Source organism: Piliocolobus tephrosceles, chromosome 1, assembly GCF_002776525.5.
Source record: "Piliocolobus tephrosceles isolate RC106 chromosome 1, ASM277652v3, whole genome shotgun sequence".
NCBI lineage: Eukaryota > Metazoa > Chordata > Mammalia > Primates > Cercopithecidae > Piliocolobus > Piliocolobus tephrosceles.
The window spans coordinates 107,236,626-107,255,982 of NC_045434.1; the positions used below are offsets into that span (position 1 = coordinate 107,236,626).

Below are 19,357 nucleotides of genomic sequence, written 5' to 3' on the forward strand. Positions count from 1 at the left end.
GTAAAGGTTAATGTTGGTAAGGGAATGGGGTAAGGATGGGATTTGGATTATTTCCTAATCAATTTTAGGAATTGTGTTAGTAATTAAAGATGGCTGATGTGTGGAAACTGACAGGGGTCATCATTTATGGGAGTCATCTTTTCTTCCCTGGATTATTATAGCAAATTGCTAACTGTTCTCATATTTCCAATCATGCTTTTTAGGCCAGATTCCAAAGTCCTTAATGTCATCTAAAGTACCTCTTTGGTGTCAAGTCTTGCCACTCCCAAAATGCCTTCTCTTCTGGCAGAAGCAAACCATTTGCATTGTAGTTCCCTCTATACACCAGCTTCTTTCACCTCTGTACTTTAAACCTGCTTTTATTGTCTAGAACATTTTTTCACCCTCATATCTTCTTGAATTAACACCTTGTCTATCTTTCAGTGTTCAGCTCACTCATAAGCTCCTTCAGGACATTTTCTTTAACCCTCACTGCCTTCATTAGGGATCTCCTTCAAGCTGTGAAAGTAGCCAGAGCATACCTCTAGCAGTAGTACTGTAATTGTTTTCTTGTTGCTTGTCCTCAATTTTTCTTCTGTTCTTATCTGACCACATTTTGTACATTGAAGCAACTTATGGCAAGAACAAATCTAATAAAATGATGGTAAAATATAAATAAGACTAGCGAATCCAGAATGGGAAAAATTAAAATACCAGTTAAGACCAGCTGGGTTAGGGATGGGGAAATACACAAATGTTCAGGCTGTTTGGGCCTATTAGGTGATATAGTTGAGCCTTGATTTGTCTCTATAGGCGATTTAGCAGTCATAAGGGAAACAGTTATAATTGTCATCAGAGAGGAAGAAACTGATTTCTAAAAGAAATTTACATGTAGTTTCACATTGGTACTAAGATATGTGCAAGATCCTATGAGAAGTTAGTAATGGATTTCACATGACTTTCTTACAGTATTCTTCAACGAAAGCAGAGAGCATGACGTTAATATAGAGCTTAGATTGGGTGCAGTTGTTCACGCCTGTAACCCAGCACTTCAGGAGGCCAAGGAGGGAGGATTGCTTGATGCCAGGAGTTCAAGACCAGCCTGGGCAGCATAGTGAGACCCTGTGTGTAAAAAAATTGAGTTGGCCAGGCATGGTGGCACATGCCTGAAATCCCAGCTGCTCAAAAGGCTAAGGCAGGAGGATTGCTTGAGCCCAGGAGTTCAAGGTTACAGAGAGTGGTGATCACACCACTGCACTCCAGCCTGGGTGACAGAAGGAGACTCTATCAAAAAAAATTTTAAAAACATACAAAAAAGTAGGCCAGACATGGTGGCTCATGCCTTTAATCTCAGCACTTTGGGAGACCAAGGTGGGTGGATCACTTGAGGCTAGGAGCTTGAGACCAGCCTGGGCAATGTAGTGAGATCCCCATCTCTACAAAAGTAAAAAATTAACCAGGTGTGGCAGCATGCGCCTGTAGTCCCAGCTACTTGGGAGGCTGAGGTGGGAGCACTGCTTGAGCCTAGGAGGTCGAGGCTGCAATAAGCTATGATCACACCACCGAACTCCAGCCTGGGCTACAGAGCAAGACCCTGTCTCAATAATAATAATAATAATACTAACAACAACAACATGGTGCTTAATAAAGGCATTTCTTCAAGGACTTAACATGATCCAAGTATATAGCCTTCATCATCCAGCTTAATTCAAGGATTTCTACTATCTAGATACATAGATGAACATACACCCTTCAGAAAATTTTTCACCTATCACTTCTCTCAATTAGTCTCTTTTTTTTTTTAATCTGAGACAGAGTCTTGCTGTGTCACCCAGGCTGTAGTGCAGTGGTGTGATCTCAGCTCACTGCAACTTCCACATTGCAGGTTCAAGCCATCCTCCTGCCTCGGCCTCCCAAGTGGCTGGGACTACAGGCATGCACCACCATGCCTGGCTAATTTTTGTATTTTTAGTACAGACAGGGTTTCATCATGATGGCCCAGGCTGGTAACTCCTGACCTCAGGTGTTACCCAGCCTCAACTAGGCTCTTAATAGGAGTAGATAACAAACAGTATTGAATCTTCTGGTAAGAGCCTGGGTTTTGTGGGTTGTTTATTGAGTGGTCTTCCCCATTGAACAACTTTTTTTTTTTAAACGGAGTTTTGCTCTTGTTGCCCAGGCTGGAATGAATGGCACGGTTTTGGCTCACTGCAACCTCCGCCTCCCGGGTTCAAGCAGTTCTCCTACCTCAGCCTCCTGAGTAGCTGGGATTACAGGTGCCCACACCACACCCAGCTAATTTTTTGAATTTTTAATAGAGACAGGGTTTCACTATGTTGGTCAGGCTTGTCTCAATTTCCTGACCTCAGGTGATCCACCCGCCTTGGCCTCCCAAAGTGCTGGGATTACAGGCATGAGCCACTGCGCCTGGCCTGAACAACTTTTAAGAATGATTCTCGCCGGGTGTGGTGGCTCATGCCTCTAATCCCAGCACTTTGGGAGGCCAAGGTGTGTGGATCACCTGAGGTCAGGAGTTTGAGACCAGCCTGGCCAACATGGTGAAACCCCGTCTCTACTAAAAATACAAAAATTAGCTAGGTGGGGTGGCGGGCACCTGTAATCCCAGCTACTCAGGAGGCTGAGGCAGGAGAATTGCTTGAAACCTGGGAGGTGGAGGTTGCAGTGAGCGAAGATCGTGCCATTGCACTCCAGCCTGGGCAGCAAGAGCGAAACTCTGTCTCAAAAAATAAAAATAAAATAAAAAAAAAGAGTGATTCTCTCTTTCCTTTATTTCCATAGTGCTTGCCACATAGCATTACTCAGTAAATCTTTATTGAATGAATGGCTCTATATCATTAGATTCTGATGTGTTTTGGGATTGATGTTTGAAATGAGTTTTACGATATTGTATCAACTATATGGAAAATAACGGAATTTCTTCTAGGCCAGGATTTCCTTAAAAGTGGCAATATTGACATTTGAGGCCAGATAATTATTTGTTGTGAGGGGCTTTCCTCTGCACTGTAGAATGGTTATTAGCAGTATCTCTGGCCTCTACCCACTGGATGCCAGTAGAATCCTCAGTTGTGACAACTAAAAATGCCTCTAGACAGTGTCAAAGTTACCCTGGGACAGGGGGCAAAATGGCCATTACTTGAGAACCACTGATTTAGACCATGGATCCTCAGTGGCAGGAAAGGGAGGGATTAGAACAGCTTCAGAATTGCATTTTCTGTATTTTTATGGTTCAGTTAAATGGTGAATGTTTACATACTAGGAGAAATAAAATTGAAGTGCTGCCAATTCAAAGTATAGCAAGGGGCTGGGCGTGGTGGCTCACACTTGTAATCCCAGCACTTTGGGAGGCCAAGGTGGGTGGATCACAAGATCAGGAGTTCAAGACCAGCGTGGCCAACGTGGTGAAACCCTATCTCTACTAAAAATACAAAGAATTAGCTGGGTGTAGTGGCAGGCACCTGTAATCCCAGCTACTCGAGAGCCTGAGGAGGGAGAATCACTTGAACCTCGGAGGCGGAGTTTGCAGTGAGCCGAGATTGCGCCACTGCACTCCAACCCAGGCGACAGAGTGAGACTCCATCTCAAAAAAAAGTGTAGCAAGGGAACAGGATGCAGGTGGTAGAAACTGAGTAAATTGATTGACTTTTTAAAATTAAAAACTATAACTGAAAAGTTGATCTAAAGAAAATTAGGTATGACTAAGCAACTGAATAAATGAAGATACTAAAGTGATCCCAACTGTTGGAGCTTTTAGAAGACTATGTTCTACTTGGTTGCTTTTCTGTAATGTAACAGGCATACATAGAATATGAAATTGTTGCTTTTGGAAAATATACTCTAAGATTATCTCAATGAAGAACTGATTGTTCCTATAGCCTGGCTTTACTAATTTATAAGCAAAATGACTAAAGCTCAAGTATACTATTAAGTTAATTCTTTAATATTTCCCCCCCAGGAACTCTCTGTAGCTTCTGCAGACATGGGGTTTGATGATGTGATATAAGTAGATGTTTATATTTTACAATCCATGAAGGTAGTCCATACTGTGCTCTTAAAGCAGCAGTCTTCTAATATCATTCTTAGTTGACAAGTAAACAGAATGTTATGTATGTAATGAGGTCCCACAAAGACAATAGTGTTTTGGAACACCGCAGAGGCAATAATTTGCATAGTTACCATCATTTTATAGTTATGAATCAGTGACTGTGATATATTTCCATTACCCTTATTTTTGAACAGGCATTCTGTTAAAAGTATTCTATTCCTTTCTTAGATATGGGGTGTTTAGGGGAGAGGGGACACATTGCTTGTTTTCTTAGTTACAAGTCTCCATGTTGAGAGGAGTTGCACCCAAGGATCTTCATCCACATGCACATCTGGTACACATGACAGGATCCTGGACTTTAAGCCAATGATACAATGAGACAAAGCTTTTCGGGGAGGGATGTAAATTGTTGTGGTCAGAGGGTGGCAAGAGAAACAAGTGACAGTGAAACAATTCTGGCCTCATCATTTTTCAGTAATAATTAAGAGCACAATATTACAACTGCAAGGGTGAAGGTATGTGGGCTGATGGAAAGGGATAGTTTTGGAGGGTGCTTTATTGAAGGCCCAGAAGAAGTAAACAAACGTGGAAAATTTACTCCACATTGCCAATGACAGGCTGTACTCTGTTTCTATAGCTTTACAACATTGATTATAGAAGACAATGCAAAGGAGTTGAAATTAGATTTTTTTTTTTTTGAGACAGAGACTTGCTTTGTCATCCAGGCTGGTGTGCAATGGTATGACCATGGCTCAGTGAAGCCTTGATCTGGGCTCAAGTGATTCTCCTGCTTCAACCTCCTGAGTAGCTGGGACTATAGGTGCGTGCCGCCACCCCTGGACTCAAGATTCGATTTCAAAGATGGCATAAGCATATTGATAATGAAATGAGGAAGGTGGTTTATTACTGTGGGAAAAGCTTCAGTCTGATGTAAGACAGACTTGGTTTAAAATTTCTATTCTGCCACTTACTGATGTGTGAACTTGGGCATGCTATTTAATACCAGCTGGATGGTCTCATAAATATTTTCATTTTTTATATATTGTTTTGGGAGTATGTCACAAATGTATTTTTTAGAATCCTTCAACTGTCAGTGGCTAGCTCTAATGTGAAAGGAGGCTGGCCTAGAATTTTCTCTGAGTGCCCTTCTGATGTTAAAGATCTGAAGCCTACTTAGTAATAATGGAGGTTTCAGCCCTTTTGTCTCTAGAGAGAATGAGCGACAGATAATGACAAATGAAAATAGCGCTTTTTTTAGCTACATGGGAACATAATTTGTGTTCTTACTCCAAAAGCAATTTATGATCATTTTTAAAAATTAAGACTTTTTAAGAGCAGTTTTAGGTTCAAAGCAAAATTGAAACAAAGGTACAGAGATTTCCCATATACCCTCTGCCCCCACACAAGCATAGTCTTCCCCATTATCAACATCCTCAATCAAAGTGGTACAATTTGTCATAAACTGATAAACTTACCTCATCAATTATTACCCAAAGTCCAATTATCACCCAAATTCCTCCTTATCTTTTCATGGCCTGATAGCTCATTTCTTCTTTTATTTTTTGAGATGGAGTCTCGCTCTGTCACCCACGCTGGAGTGCCATGGTGCCATCTCAGCTCACTGCAACCTCTGCCTCCTGGGTTCAAGCAATTCTCCTGCCTTAGTCTCCTGAGTAGCTGGGATTACAGGTATGAGCCACCACGCCTGGCCAGCTCATTTCTTTTTAGCACTAAATAATGTCTATTGTCTGTATGTGTGACAGTTTATTTATTCATTTACCTACTGAAGGACATATTGGTTGCTTCCAAGTTTGGGCAATTATGAATAAAGCTACTATAAACAACCATGTGCAAGTTTTTATGTAGACAAGTTTTCAGCTCCTTTGGGTAGATACCAAGGAGTATAATTGCTAAATCATATGTTAAGAGGATGTTTAGTTTTGTGAGAAACTGCTAAACTCTTCCAAAATGGCTGTATCATTTTGCATTCCTACCAGCAATGAATGACAGTTCCTGCCCCACATCCTCACCAGCATCTGGTTTTGCCAGTGTTCTGGATTTTGGCCATTTTAATAGATGTATAGTGGTTGTATGTATTTTCAAATGGAACAGAAAACACAAGATTGGCTTTGATATTTTGCAAGATAGAAATTCCATTCTGAACAACTGACTTACTGTTTATGCTTGAATCTTTTCTCTTTTTTTTTTCTGGAGACAGAGTCTTGCTCTGTTGCCCAGGCTGTAGTGCAGTGGCATAATCTCGGCTCACCACAACCTCCGCCTCCCAGGTTCAAGCGATTCTCATGCCTCAGCCTCCCGAGTAGCTGGGATTACAGGCACGCACCACCATGCCCAGCTGATTTTTGTATTTTTAGTAGAGATGGGTTTTGCCATGTTGGCCAGGCTGGTCGTGAACTCCTGACCTCAGGTTATTTGCCCACCTCGGCCTCCCAAAAATGCTGGGATTATAGGTGTAAGCCACCGCACCCGGCCTGTGCTTGACTCTTTTATTAGTTGGAGCTGTTAATATTAATAACTTCACCAGGTCAGACAGGTTGAGTGGTAAGTTTGCTGATAGGTTTGATTTGGGTCTGAGACCCAGACCCAAAATCTAGATTTAGCTACATTAAAAAGGCAACCACTACAGATAAGTGTCTAATCATGAGATCTCTTAAAACAATGATGGAGTCCGACCCTGTTAGGAAAATCCTTTTGCTAGAGAGAGAATCTCAGATCTCTTTCATCCTGGTCATTATGCCTTGGGCTAAAAGGAGGACATTTAACATTTATCGTATGCCAACAGTGCTAGGCCATTCTGCATGTTATCTTACTTAATCCTCATAATTTATCTGTGAAATATTTTCTATTGTCCCCATGTATATTTCCAAGTTGTTTGAGTTGTTTTTTTTAACTTTCCCAGACTTCATATCTGCTACTCCTCCACCTAGAATAGTATTATGCCTCCTTTTTGCATAGTGAATGCCTACTTATTCCTCAGAGCTCATCTCAGATTCTACTATTTTAAGGAAGCCTTCCCAGTCCCCTGGGCTTGTTTCCCTATTAAACTGATCAAAGGCTTGATTCTCTATTACACTTCACTGATGAAGGTGCACTGATCTCAATAGCACAAATAACTATGTGAAGAGTCATTTAATATCTGTCATTTCTTCTGAAGTGTAAGCTTCATGAGCACAGTAACTGTGCCTGTATCATTTTTCTATGTTACAGTGCCAAGTATAGTTCCTTGTTTGGTAAATAATTATTATATGATGATGGCAAATAAATTCCATAAACAGAAGGTTTTTTTTTTTGGTTTTTTTTTTTTTTTTTTTTTTGAGACGGAGTCTCACTCTGTCGCCCAGGCTGGAGTGCAGTCACGCAATCTCCACTCAATGCAAGCTCCACTGCCTCCCAGGTTCACGCAATTCTCCTGCCTCAGTCTCCCTAGAAGCTGGGACTACAGGTACCCACCACCACGCCCGGCTAATTTTTTTTTTTTTTTTTTTTTTTTTTTTTGTATTTTTAGTAGAGACGGGGTTTCACTGTGTTCGCCAGGATGGTCTGGATCTCCGGACCTCGTGATCCGCCCGCCTCGGCCTCCCAAAGTGCTGGGATTACAGGCATGAGCCACCGCGCCCGGCCGCATAAACAGAAGTTGAATGCTGGTCCACTGTAACTTCAAAACCTTCCTTTAAATTATGCCATATGCAGGACCTAAGAAGTAAAGGAAGTATTTCTTAATAAAATCACTCCAGAGGCTCTTCCTGAACTCTGTTTCAGTTCTAGATTGGCTATCTAACGATAAAAGTTAAGCATTAACTTTATGTGGTTAGGGTGTGGTCTGAGATAAAGAACCTAAAGTCTTTAAAGTCTCCCCAGTTCCAAGTAGGTAATCCCTTCCGAGAAGTCCCACCTTTCTGAGCCGCTGTGTTTGAAGAAAGCTAGTGGGAAAAGTTCCAGGGCTACATGTCAGGAAACTACAAGAGTTAGAAACATTTGTTGATTTACCAGTGTTTTTAACTTCCTGCTGGGCTGAAAACTGCTTGTTTTGTGGAAAAGCGAAACTTGGCAGCAAACATCTAAAATGAAGAGCCCCCAAACTTTTGAGGAACAAACGGAATGCATTGTGAACACTCTACTCATGGACTTCTTGGGCCCAACATTGCGGGTTGCCAACCGGAACCTATGCTGTGTAGATGAAGTAGATTCAGGTAAGGCTCCTGGCCTAGGTGGTGATTGCAGGTCAATAAGAGTATGTTTTCGGCTGGGCACAGTGACTGACTCCTGTAATCCCAGCACTTTGGGAGGCCAAGGCAGGTGACCTGAAGTCCGGGGTTTGAGATCAGCCTGGCCAACATGGTGAAACCCCATCTCTACTAAAAATACAAAAATTAGCCAGGCATGGTGACTCACACCTGTAGTCCCAGCTACACGGGAGACTGACGCATGAGAATTGCTTGAACCTGGGAGGCGGAGGTTGCAATGAGCAGAGATCACGCCACTGCACTCCAATCTGGGCGACAAAGACTCAGTCTCAAACAAAAAAGGGGTATGTTTTATTTATTTCCTTTAAGTTTCAAAGGGCAAACTCTAAGCTTTCAGCAACACCTAAAGGGAAAGAGGTTCTCAATGAAGGGAAACTTTCTGACTATTGGTGTTGACAGAACATTTAAGCTCTTGGGAGATGATGTGAAAATTATTTAAAAACAAGATCAATTTTTCTCATTGCCCAGATTCCTGGGACTTGCCATTGCTTCAAACACTGTAACAAATGTGTTCCCTCTGTCGTAGGAGAACCTTGCTCTTTTGACGTGGTTACCATTGCCGGTCGCCTTCGGATGTTGGGTGACCAGTTCAACGCAGAATTGGAAACTTCTGCCAAAAACATCATTGCAGAAACCATTCAGGGACAGGTCAAATTTCTACTTCATGCTATTATTTGCCACTTTTTTTTTTTCTATTTCAAACTTCCTTTTCTTACTACTCCCATACTATGGTGACTAGGAATGTTCTATGAAAATATTTGGGGGCTTATATTCCAAGGAGGTGTAGCAAGAATTCTCCAATTGCTAAAACCTAAGTGGTACAGAGATGGAAAATTTTTGGCATAGGCTGATGAACCTTCAGCTTGTCTCTACTTGGTCTTCATCAGAGCTGTGTGTAGTGTGCATAGAGCACATTTTATAGCACTTTATTCTTGGCAAAGTATAGCATCTTTTTTTTTTTTTTTTTTTTTTTTTTTTTTTTTGAGACAGGGTCTTACTCTGTCACCTAGGCTCAAGTGCAGTGGTGTGATCTCAGCTCACTGCAGGCTCTACCTCCTGGGCTCAAGTGATCCTCCCACTGCAGCCTCCTGAGTAGCTGGGACCTCAGGCAAGTGCTACCATGCCCATCTATTTTTTATTTTTATTTTTATTTTTAGTAGAGATGAGTTTTTGCCATGTTGCCCAGGCTGGTCTTGAACTTGTGAGCTCAGGTGATCCACCCACCTCGGCCTCCCAAAGTCCTGGGATTACAGGCGTGAGCTACCACACCCAGCCTATGCTTTTTTTTTTTGAGATGGAATCTTGCTCTGTCACCCAGGCTGCAGTGCAGTGGCGTGATCTTGGCTTACTGCAACCTCCATCCCCCGGGTTCAAGCAATTTTCCTGCCTCAGCCTCCCAAGTAGCTGGGACTACAGGTGCACGCTGCCACACCCGGCTAATTATTTTTTGTATTTTAGTAGAGATGGGGTTTCACCGTGTTGCCCAGGCTGGTCTCGAACTTCTGAGCTCAGGCAATTGGCCTGCCTTGGCCTCCCAAAGTGCTGGGATTACAGGCGTGAGCCACCACGCCCGGCCCCAGCCTATGCATATTTTAATACTTATTTTGTTGGAGGTGGGCATTTTTTTCCCCTAGGGTCCAGCAGTGAAGTATATACAGGAATGACAGGCAGTCTACAAGTTTGATGCAATGAGGGATAAGCCCTACAGCAGCTCACTGGCTTTTCATCAGAATGCTGATTACTGGCAGTAGTACTTGGGCTCTGTACCAGATGTAAAGACAATAAGGCAGTATCTAGGAGATGTTGCTGATATGTATCAACAATGACAGCTAATATTAACTTATCACTTACAATGTGCAATTATTATCTCATTTAATCATTATGCCCCTGTATGAGTTATCATGGAAGCTATTATTGCCACAGCAACCGCTCCCCATCTGCATATAACACCACAAAAGCAAACATCTAATCTGTTTTGTTCACTGCCATATTCACACAACCTGTAACAGTGCCTTATATATAATACGTCCTCAATAAGAATTTCTTTTTTTATTTTTTTGGAGACAGACTCTCACTGCAACCTCTGCCTCCCGGGTTCAAGTGATTCTCTTGTCTCAGCCTCCCAAGTAGCTGCGATTACAGATGCCCGCCACCATGCCCTGCTAATTTTTGTATTTTTAGTAGAGATGGGGTTTCACCATGTTGGCCAGGCTGGCCTTGAACTCCTGATCTCAGGTGATCCACCCGCCTCGGCCTCCCAAAGTGCTGGGATTACAGGGGTGAATCACTGCGCCTAGCCCATCTGGGTGGATCACCTGATGTCAGGAGTTCAAGACCAGCCTGGTCAAAATGGTAAAACCCCCATCTCTACCTAAAAATACACAAATTAGCTGGGCAGATAACTTGACGTCAGGAGTTCAACACCAGCCTGGCCAACATAGAGAATCCCTGTCTCTACTAAAAATACAAAAATTAGCTGAGTGTGATGGCCCATGCCTGTAATCCCAGCTACTTGAGAGACTGAGGCAGGAGAATCACTTGAACCCGGGAGGCGGAGGTTGCAGTGAGCTGAGGTCACACCACTGCACTCCAGCCTGGGCGACAGAGCAAGACTCTGTCTCAAAAAAAGAACCACACTCTTAACCGTTATGCTTTATTCTTCCTACTATACACAGCTTGGGCAGTGTGCCTAAACTACTTTCAAGCAGAACTGGACGTGTTACTTTCAGTTACTTGCCCTGAGGCTGTCCTAGGTAGTTGATAGCTGAGTTGACTTTTTTTTCATTAAACAGATTTTTTTTTGACTGGGTGCCATGGCTCATGCTTGTAATCCCAGCACTTTGGGAGACCGAGAGGGGCGGACTGCTTGAGGCCGGGAGTTTGAGACCAGCCTGGCCAACATAGTGAAACCCCATCTCTACTAATAATACCAAAATTAGCTGGGCATAGTGGCGCACACCTGTAATTCCCAGCTACTCGGGAGGCTGAGGTAGGAGAATCACTTGAACCTGGGAGGCAGAGGGAGGTTGCAGTGAACTGAGATCTCACCACTGCACTCCAATCTGGGCAATAGAACGAGACCCTCTCTCAAAATAAATAAATACATACATACATAAATACATACATACACACATACATACAAACACAAATACAAAAATTAGCCAGGCATGGTGGCACACAACTGTAATCCCAGCTACGCGGAAGGCTGAGACAGAAGAATTGCTTGAACCCGGGAGGCAGAGGTTGCAGTGAGCCAAGATGGTGCCATTGCACTCCAAACTGGGTGAAAGAGAAAAAATCTGTAAAAAAAAAAAAAAAAAAAAAAAAAAAAAAATATTTGACTTGAACTTGTTTTAATAAAAAAAAAATATTTTGAAACAGCCCTAAACTCAGGGAGAAGTTGCAAGGATAGTACAAATAATTTCTCTCTTTAATCATTTGACAGTAGGGAGTTGACATATTTCATCAACCCCTAATATTTTTATACTTCCTTCAAACAATTAGACATTCTCTAATTGACATTCTCACCACATTCTAACCATCAAAACTAGGAAATTAACATTGATTCGTTTTCATCTAATCCTTAGATCTCTTTCAAGTTTTGCCATTTGTCCCGATAATGTAATGTATAGTAAAAAGTTGTAGGCCAGAATCACATATTGCATTTAGTTGTCATTTCTCTTTAGTTTCCTCCAATCTGGAATTTTTCCTTAGTCTTTCCTTGATTTTCATTACCTTGACACTTGAAGACTATGGTCTCTCTTGTTGAATGTCCCGTAATTGGGTTTGTTTGATGTTTCTTCTTGAATAAATTAAAGATATGTACCTTTGGTAGGAATATCACAGCAGTATTGCTGGGTTCTCAGTGCATTGCATCAATTGGCACAAGATTTCATTTTATCCCAGTATTGATGTTGTTAACTTTAATCACTTCAGATGGTGTCTGTATGGCTTCTCCTCTATAAAGTTACTCTTTTCCCCTTTGTAATTAATAAGTGTTTTATGGCGAGGTACTTTGAAACTATGTAAATATTCCCCATCTCATCAAAATTTCAATGCATTCATTTCTTATCAGCACTGGACCCATGAATTCCTACTTTATTCAGTGTGTTATAATCTGTTAACGTCATTATTAATTTAGATGCTCAAATCATCCTAGTTTTAGCTAGTGGGAGTCCTTTCACTCTAGACTGCACCTCTTTGATGTGTCTCTATTTTTATTTGAGTACTTCCTTAATTTCTGACAGAAGATCTTACACTTCCCTAGCCCCAAACTGAAATCAACCATTCTCCACAGAGCGCTGGTTTCTTTTATTTTTTGAGACGAGTCTCACTCTGTTGCCAGTCTGGAGTGCAGTGGCATGATCTCAGCTCACTGCAACCTCCGCCTCTTGGATTCAAGCAATTCTCCTGCCTCAGCCTCCCGAGTAGCTGGGACTACAGACGCACACTGCCAGGCCTGGCTAATTTTTTTTTTATTTTTTATTTTTTTATTTTAGTAGAGACGGGGGTTTCACCATGTTGCCCAGGCTGGTCGCAAACTCCTGAGCTCAGACAATTCGCCCGCCTCGGCTTCCCAAAGTGCTAGAATTACAGGTGTGAGCCACCGCGCCCACCTTTTGTTTTGAGACGGAGTCTCGAACTTTCGCCCGGGCTGGAGTGCAGTGGTGCCATCTCGGCTCACTTCAACCTCCACCTTCCGGGTTCACGTGATTCTCCTCCCTCAGCCTCCAGAGTAGCTGGGTTTACATGCGCCCGCCACCACACCCGGCTACTTTTTTGTATTTTTAGTAGAGACGGGGTTTCACTACGTTGGCCAGACTGGTCTTGAACTCCTGACCTCATGATTCACCTGCCTTGGCTTCCCAAAGTGCTGGGATTACAGACGTGAGCCACTGCACCTGGCCTTTGGTTTGTTTTAATGGAGAATGATATTTAGAAATCAAGATTTAGGTGCCCTCCCACATGGATGTCCTTTTCAGCTTGTTTGGGCTCTGATATCCAGCTCTGACCACCCTTGACCCCCCTAAATCCCCACAGATCTTGCTTGGACCCACCTAATGGCTTCTGGATCCCATATTTGAAAAGGAAAGAGGAAAAGAAAGAGCTACTCAATTATTTTAATTATTATTTTATTATTAATTCTAATTAATTACTATTTTTGAGACAGTCTTTCTCTGTCACCTAGGCTGTAGTATAGTGGCTCAATGATAGCTCACTGCAGCCTCAATCTCATAGGCTTAAGTGATCCTCCCACCTCAGCCTCCTAAGTAGTTGGGACCACAGGCATGTGCCACCATGCCTAGCTACTTTTTAAAATTTTTCATAGAGACAGGGTCTCAATGTGTTGCCCAGGCTAGTCTTGAACTCCTGACCTCATGTGATCCTCCCACTTTTGCCTCCCAAAGTGTTGGGATTACAGGTGTGAACCACTGCACTCGGCCTTTTTTTTATTTGAGACAGAGTCTCGCTCTGTCACCCAGGCTGGAGTGCAGCGGCGGGATCTCGGCTCACTTCAACCTTCACCTCCCAGGTTCAAGTGATTCTCCTGCCTCAGCCTCCTGAGTAGCTGGTATTACAGGCGTGCGCCACCATGCCTGGCTAATTTTTGTATTTTTAGTAGAGACAGGGTTTCACCATGTTGGCCAGGCTGGTCTTGAACTCTTGACCTCAGGTGATCTGCCTGCCTCAGCTCCCAAAGTGTTGGGATTACAGGTGTGAGCCACCACTCCCAGTCTTTACTTGAGAGTTTTCCAGACATTTCCTAGTCATTCAAGCAATACCTTTACAATTTAACCAGCAGGACTATCACATACTTAATATTTTTCTTTCAAATCATTTTTCGTTTATTTTGTTTAACCTAAGCAATAATACCTGAAATCATGGGTTTGATAAACTACTTATGTATTTTCAAATGCCCATTAAGATAACAAAATATTAAAACGAGAAAAGATTATCCATCTACCCTCTGAGATTTCGTTAGTTACCACCAATTGCACATTTGGCACTCTAAGAAACAATCGCTCTACTGGATTCCTGCACCTGCAGCCTCCTGCACTTTTTGAGTGATACTCTGTTGATGGATTTCGTTTGTCTTTCCTCAGGCAGGAGCTATACTCCAGAACACAGTGGAATCTCTCAGCAAGACCTGGTGTGCTCAAGATTCCAACTTAGCTTATGAGAGAGCCTTTCTGGCAGTGTCAGTGAAACTTCTTGAGTATATGGCTCACATCGCTCCTGAAGTAGTGGGACAGGTGGCTATCCCCATGACGGGTATGATCAATGGGAACCGAGCCATCCGGGAATTCATCCAGGGCCAGGGAGGTTGGGTAAGTGTGCTGGGGCTCCTGGTTTTGCTAGGTATTTGCACTGTTTTTGTACTAATACCTGGGATTCCAATTCATGACCCTTTTGGTAAATTGGAAACCAACAGGAAAACAGGCTTCCCTATTTTGCTGAAAATGCCTAGATTTTCTTGCCATGGAAAAGTGGAGCAGACAGAAGATAAGCCTGTGGGTGTTGGACTCCAGAGTCATGCTACCTAAAATATTGACTGCTGACTACTGTAAAGCTAATCTTCATTTCCTACACATAATCATCTATAAAGTATATTCGTGGTAGAGTTCTAATTTCAGCCTGGCTTCACTCTGTTCCCTTGTAAATATCTGGGTCTTTTTTCCCTAACATCTTTATGTGTGTGTTAGGGGAGTCAGAATCACCTTAATAGTATATAAGAAAAAACAGTCTTTGCTGTAGTTGTAACCATAGAAGGTATTCTAAGCCCACGTTTTAGTAATCATTAGAACTTATGCTGTCATAGAGCACTCCTTTCCATTTACAGGGTCAGTGGAAGCCTTAATAAGAGCTACATTTCCTGGAGCTAATCATTTCCCGGTTTCTTAGGAAGTTCCTGAAAGCAATTCCTTTGACTGTAGGATTTTCACTGTCTTTCCTAGGAAAATCTGGAGAGCTGAAGAGGTGGAGCTATTCACGAGACTGAACATCACTTCCTTGTTGACTGATTGGGTGATTAACTCCTGGCAATTCAAACAAACAAATAAAAAAACACTTTTTTCATTTTATCAGAACTTAGCTGAATAAGTTATTTTTTACTGATTGTTAAAGTTGGGAGCAGCTGCCAGAGGCCTACAGAGTTGGTTTTTGTTTTGTTTTGTTTTTTTGTCAACTTAACGCAAACCACAGAGATTTTCTACTTTCTGTTTTCACATGAGTTTTAATGAGGTTCTGTTGAAGCAAAGACCTCTAGACACAAAGTAATGACTTGTTAGTAGTGGAATTATAAACAACAGGGCAGGCCTTTGCTGGAGGTATTTTGAGAGAAAGGGAGAATAATGGAAACTATTCCTTCAGATTTAGCCCTGTCCTTTTTGGTAAGAATCTTGTATACTAATTTTGCAATTTAAAGGATTTCAGGAAGCTTTTTGGTTGAAAATTTTGTTTGTGTTTTTTTTAGACGGAGTCTCGCTCTGTCACCCAGACTGGAGTGCAGTGGCTCAATCTTAGCTCACCGCAAGCTCTGCCTCCCTGGTTCACGCCATTCTTCTGCTTCAGCCTCCCAAGTAGCTGGGACTACAGGCGCCCGCCACCACGCCTGGCTAATGTTTTGTATTTTTAGTAGAAACAGGGCTTCACCATGTTAGCCAGGATGGTCTGGATCTCCTGACCTCGTGATTCACCCGCCTTGGCCTCCCAAGGTGCTGGGATTACAGGCGTGAGCCACCGTGCCAGGCCTAAAATCTTGTTATTTTAAGTTGAGCATTTTCATTAAAAAAATCATCCCTAAACTTCATGTTAATTTCACCTGAGGAGGACTATTTTATGCATTTTAGAGGTTGTAAGCAAAAAAAAAAAAACACAAAAAAACAAAAACAACCCAAAAAACAAACAAACAAACAAAAATAGTTGTTTCTACTCGGAAGGTCAAAGAAAATAAAAGTTACTGCATTGTTACTGCCACAGGATGCAGGAAGTGCTGGCCCACATCTCGGACAGCAAGGCCATCCCAGCTTAGATGAAGCTAGCTGCATAGCACAGAGCTTTAAAAGTGTGGTTCACACACCACTTGTGGACCTTATTAAATTGCTGATTTGCATTCCTAGAGATTCTGATTCTGTAGGGGTAGGCTGGAGCCTAGGAACCTACCTTTTAAACTAGTTCCATAGGTGATTCTGATGTACATATAGAGTATGACAGCCATCACTTTAGAGAATGGATTGACAAATTACAACCCACACGTCAAATCTGGCTTGCTGTCTTATTTTGTAAATAAAGTTTTATTGGAATAGAGCAACATTCACTTGTTTACATATTGTCCATGGCTGCTTTTGCTCTACAATGGCAGAGTTGAATGATTATGGAAGACCATATGACTGGTTAAGTCCAAAATATTTACTAGCTGGCTCTTTACAGAAAAAGTTGGCTGACCCCTTCTCTAAATCAACATTTCTCCTTGGTAATTGAAACTCTATTACAGTCCTGACAATTCCAGCAAACACAGCTGTGGATACAGGGTTTAAACTCAAAGATATTTAACTCTTTTTTGGGAACTTAGTCTCCATATGTTTGTTAGTTCTTGCATAATCCACAGTTTCTCTAGGTCTTCAGCCAATCTACAGCTACAGAGAGCTCTGTAGCTCCTGAGTAGTCCATTTCTCTGGCCCTACAAGTGAGAGTGACTGGAAGCAAAACTTATGATTTGTATGATCTTATATCTCAAAATAGTCCTTAATGATCTAATAGATTAGTAGGCAGTCATCAAGTAGAGACTTCAAAAACCAGACTACTTTCCTGAATGTCAAGAAGAAAGGCATTGCTACAGTGATTCATGAAAAGCAGTATTAATGACTTTGGCTAAAGTTTAACAAAGCTAACCACTTCCCCTCTATCAGCCAGCCATCTATCTATCTCCTGTAAATGCAGAGAAGTAAATATGTAGTGCTGTTAATATATTTTTGCTTTTTAAAGTTATGCTTTGGCCTGGCGCGGTGGCTCATGCCTGTAATCACAGCACTTTGTGAGGTCAAGGCGGGTGGATCACCTGAGGTTAGGAGTTTGAGACCAGCCTGGCCAACATAGTGAAACCCTGTCTCTACTAAAAACACAAAAAATTAGCCAGGCTGGGTGGCGTGTGCCTGTAATCCCAGCCACTCAGGAGGCTGAGGCAGGAGAATCACTTGAACCTGGGAGGCGGAGGTTGCAGTGAGCTGAGATGGTGCCACTATACTCCAGCCTGGGCGACAAAAGCAAAACTGTCTCAAAAAAAAAAAAAAAAAAGAAAGAAAGAAAATAAATAAAGTTATGCTTTTTCCTCTATTCCTAGTTAAATCACAACAGGTTAGTAATCCGTAAATGATGTGTCCTGTTTCTCTTTAGGAGAAATTGTATTTTTGGCTAACGATTAAGAAACTTGTACTCCTTTGTCCCTTATGTTACTATAAACTCAAGATGATGAGTTTTGTGGTATTTGACTTCATAGGCAAAATCAAAATACTCTGACTGTTGCTATTCTGTTTTATGAAATAAACTTCTGTCTATGCATTTGAACTAAGTTTCAGCAAATTCAATCTAAATTGAATAATTCCAGCTCCCGGTTTTATCCTGTGTTTCTCATAAAACAGTTCCAAGTATACTGCATTATCTTGAGATTTGAAGATATGGTGCCCACGGGGATTATACTAGGCAAATGCATTAAGCAGCTCTGGCCTAGGTGTTGTGTATTTTAGGAGACTCTATCTTAGGAGAGTTTAAGTGATTGGGCTGCAGGAAGAAGACATTGTAACCCACGAATTAAAAATGGATTCAGATTGCTTGATTTTAACACTTTAGTTTCACCATAGGCTAATTATGTGACATTGGGCAAGAGAAATAATTCTTCCGTACCTTGGTTTCTACATTTGTAAAATAGAGATGATTTGGTAACTTATTAATAAGATTTTTGTGAGAGATAAATAAAACAATACGCTTTGTAAAGAGCCAGTGCCCGGAATATTTTAAACACTGTGCCATTAGCAATTTGGAATTCTATGTTATGGAGTTCATAAGGTTCTAGCTTGACTTTTTTCTCTCTCCATTAACCCTGGCTCTCACAGATGCAAACGACTCTTAATGGCTTTACCTTTCACATCACTGTGAGTGATTCCTAAATATGATTTCCCTTCTCAATTCCATACCCACAGATGCTTATTATTTATGTGTACCTTTCTTATCCCCATACTCTCTGTTTGCCATACAACTAGCTCAAAACCTCAGTCATTTTTACCTTGTCTCTCTCTCTCCAGTCGAACTCACCCAACAGTTTTTCTCATTTGTTACTTCCTTTTTGTCCTGGTTCTTCTACCAGATTTATTAGCAACTGCCTGGACTATTAATAAAGCCTCCTACTTAGGCTTTCAGTAAATTGTTCTGTTCCTGCTCCATTCTAGTCTATCCTATATACTGCCATCAGATTGATCAAAGCTATGGTTTCTTTGTCTATTGTTTTGATTCATTTTTGTATATGGTATCATTCATTTTTAAATTTAACATACCAATGAAGATATAGGACTTAAACATTTTATCAGAAGGGGGCATTTATTTGTTAAATCAAGAAATAACTTTCCAAAAGCATTGCTTTGAATGCCATTCTCTTAAAGTCCTTCAGTAGAACTTTTGAGGGTGATATGTTCATTATCTTGATTGTGGTGATTTTATGGGTGATTTCATACCAACTTACCAAACTGTATACTCTGATTGAAATATGTAGTTTATTGTACATTAGCACTACCTCAATAAGGTTGTTTAAAAAAAAAAATCTTCAGTGGCTCCCTACTGTTCATCAAATAAAGCCTGACTTTCAGTCTGATATTCAAATTCCCCCAGGATCTGGCCCTAACTGCCCTATATAGCCTTACTCAATCATGATTCTCCTCTACAATCCCAATGCTCTAGTAAAACCGAGCCAGTCACTAAACCCATCCTCCTTCTGTTCTCTATGTTTCATATTGCTTTTTCTGAGGCTTTACCTGTAGACATCTTCAAGACCCAACCCAAT

The 19,357-nt window shown here is 41.6% G+C and overlaps 1 protein-coding gene across 1 annotated transcript; it reads left to right on the plus strand.

The window, feature by feature from the left end:
• Positions 1-7,919: 7,919 nt before the first annotated feature.
• On the plus strand, positions 7,920-15,397 carry BCL2L15 (BCL2 like 15). Its single transcript, XM_023222790.1, has 4 exons — positions 7,920-8,253; positions 8,834-8,955; positions 14,412-14,636; positions 15,264-15,397. The coding sequence occupies exons 1-4, from the start codon at positions 8,127-8,129 to the stop codon at positions 15,279-15,281; spliced, it is 492 nt and encodes a 163-aa protein (XP_023078558.1). The 5' UTR covers positions 7,920-8,126; the 3' UTR covers positions 15,282-15,397.
• Positions 15,398-19,357: the final 3,960 nt, after the last annotated feature.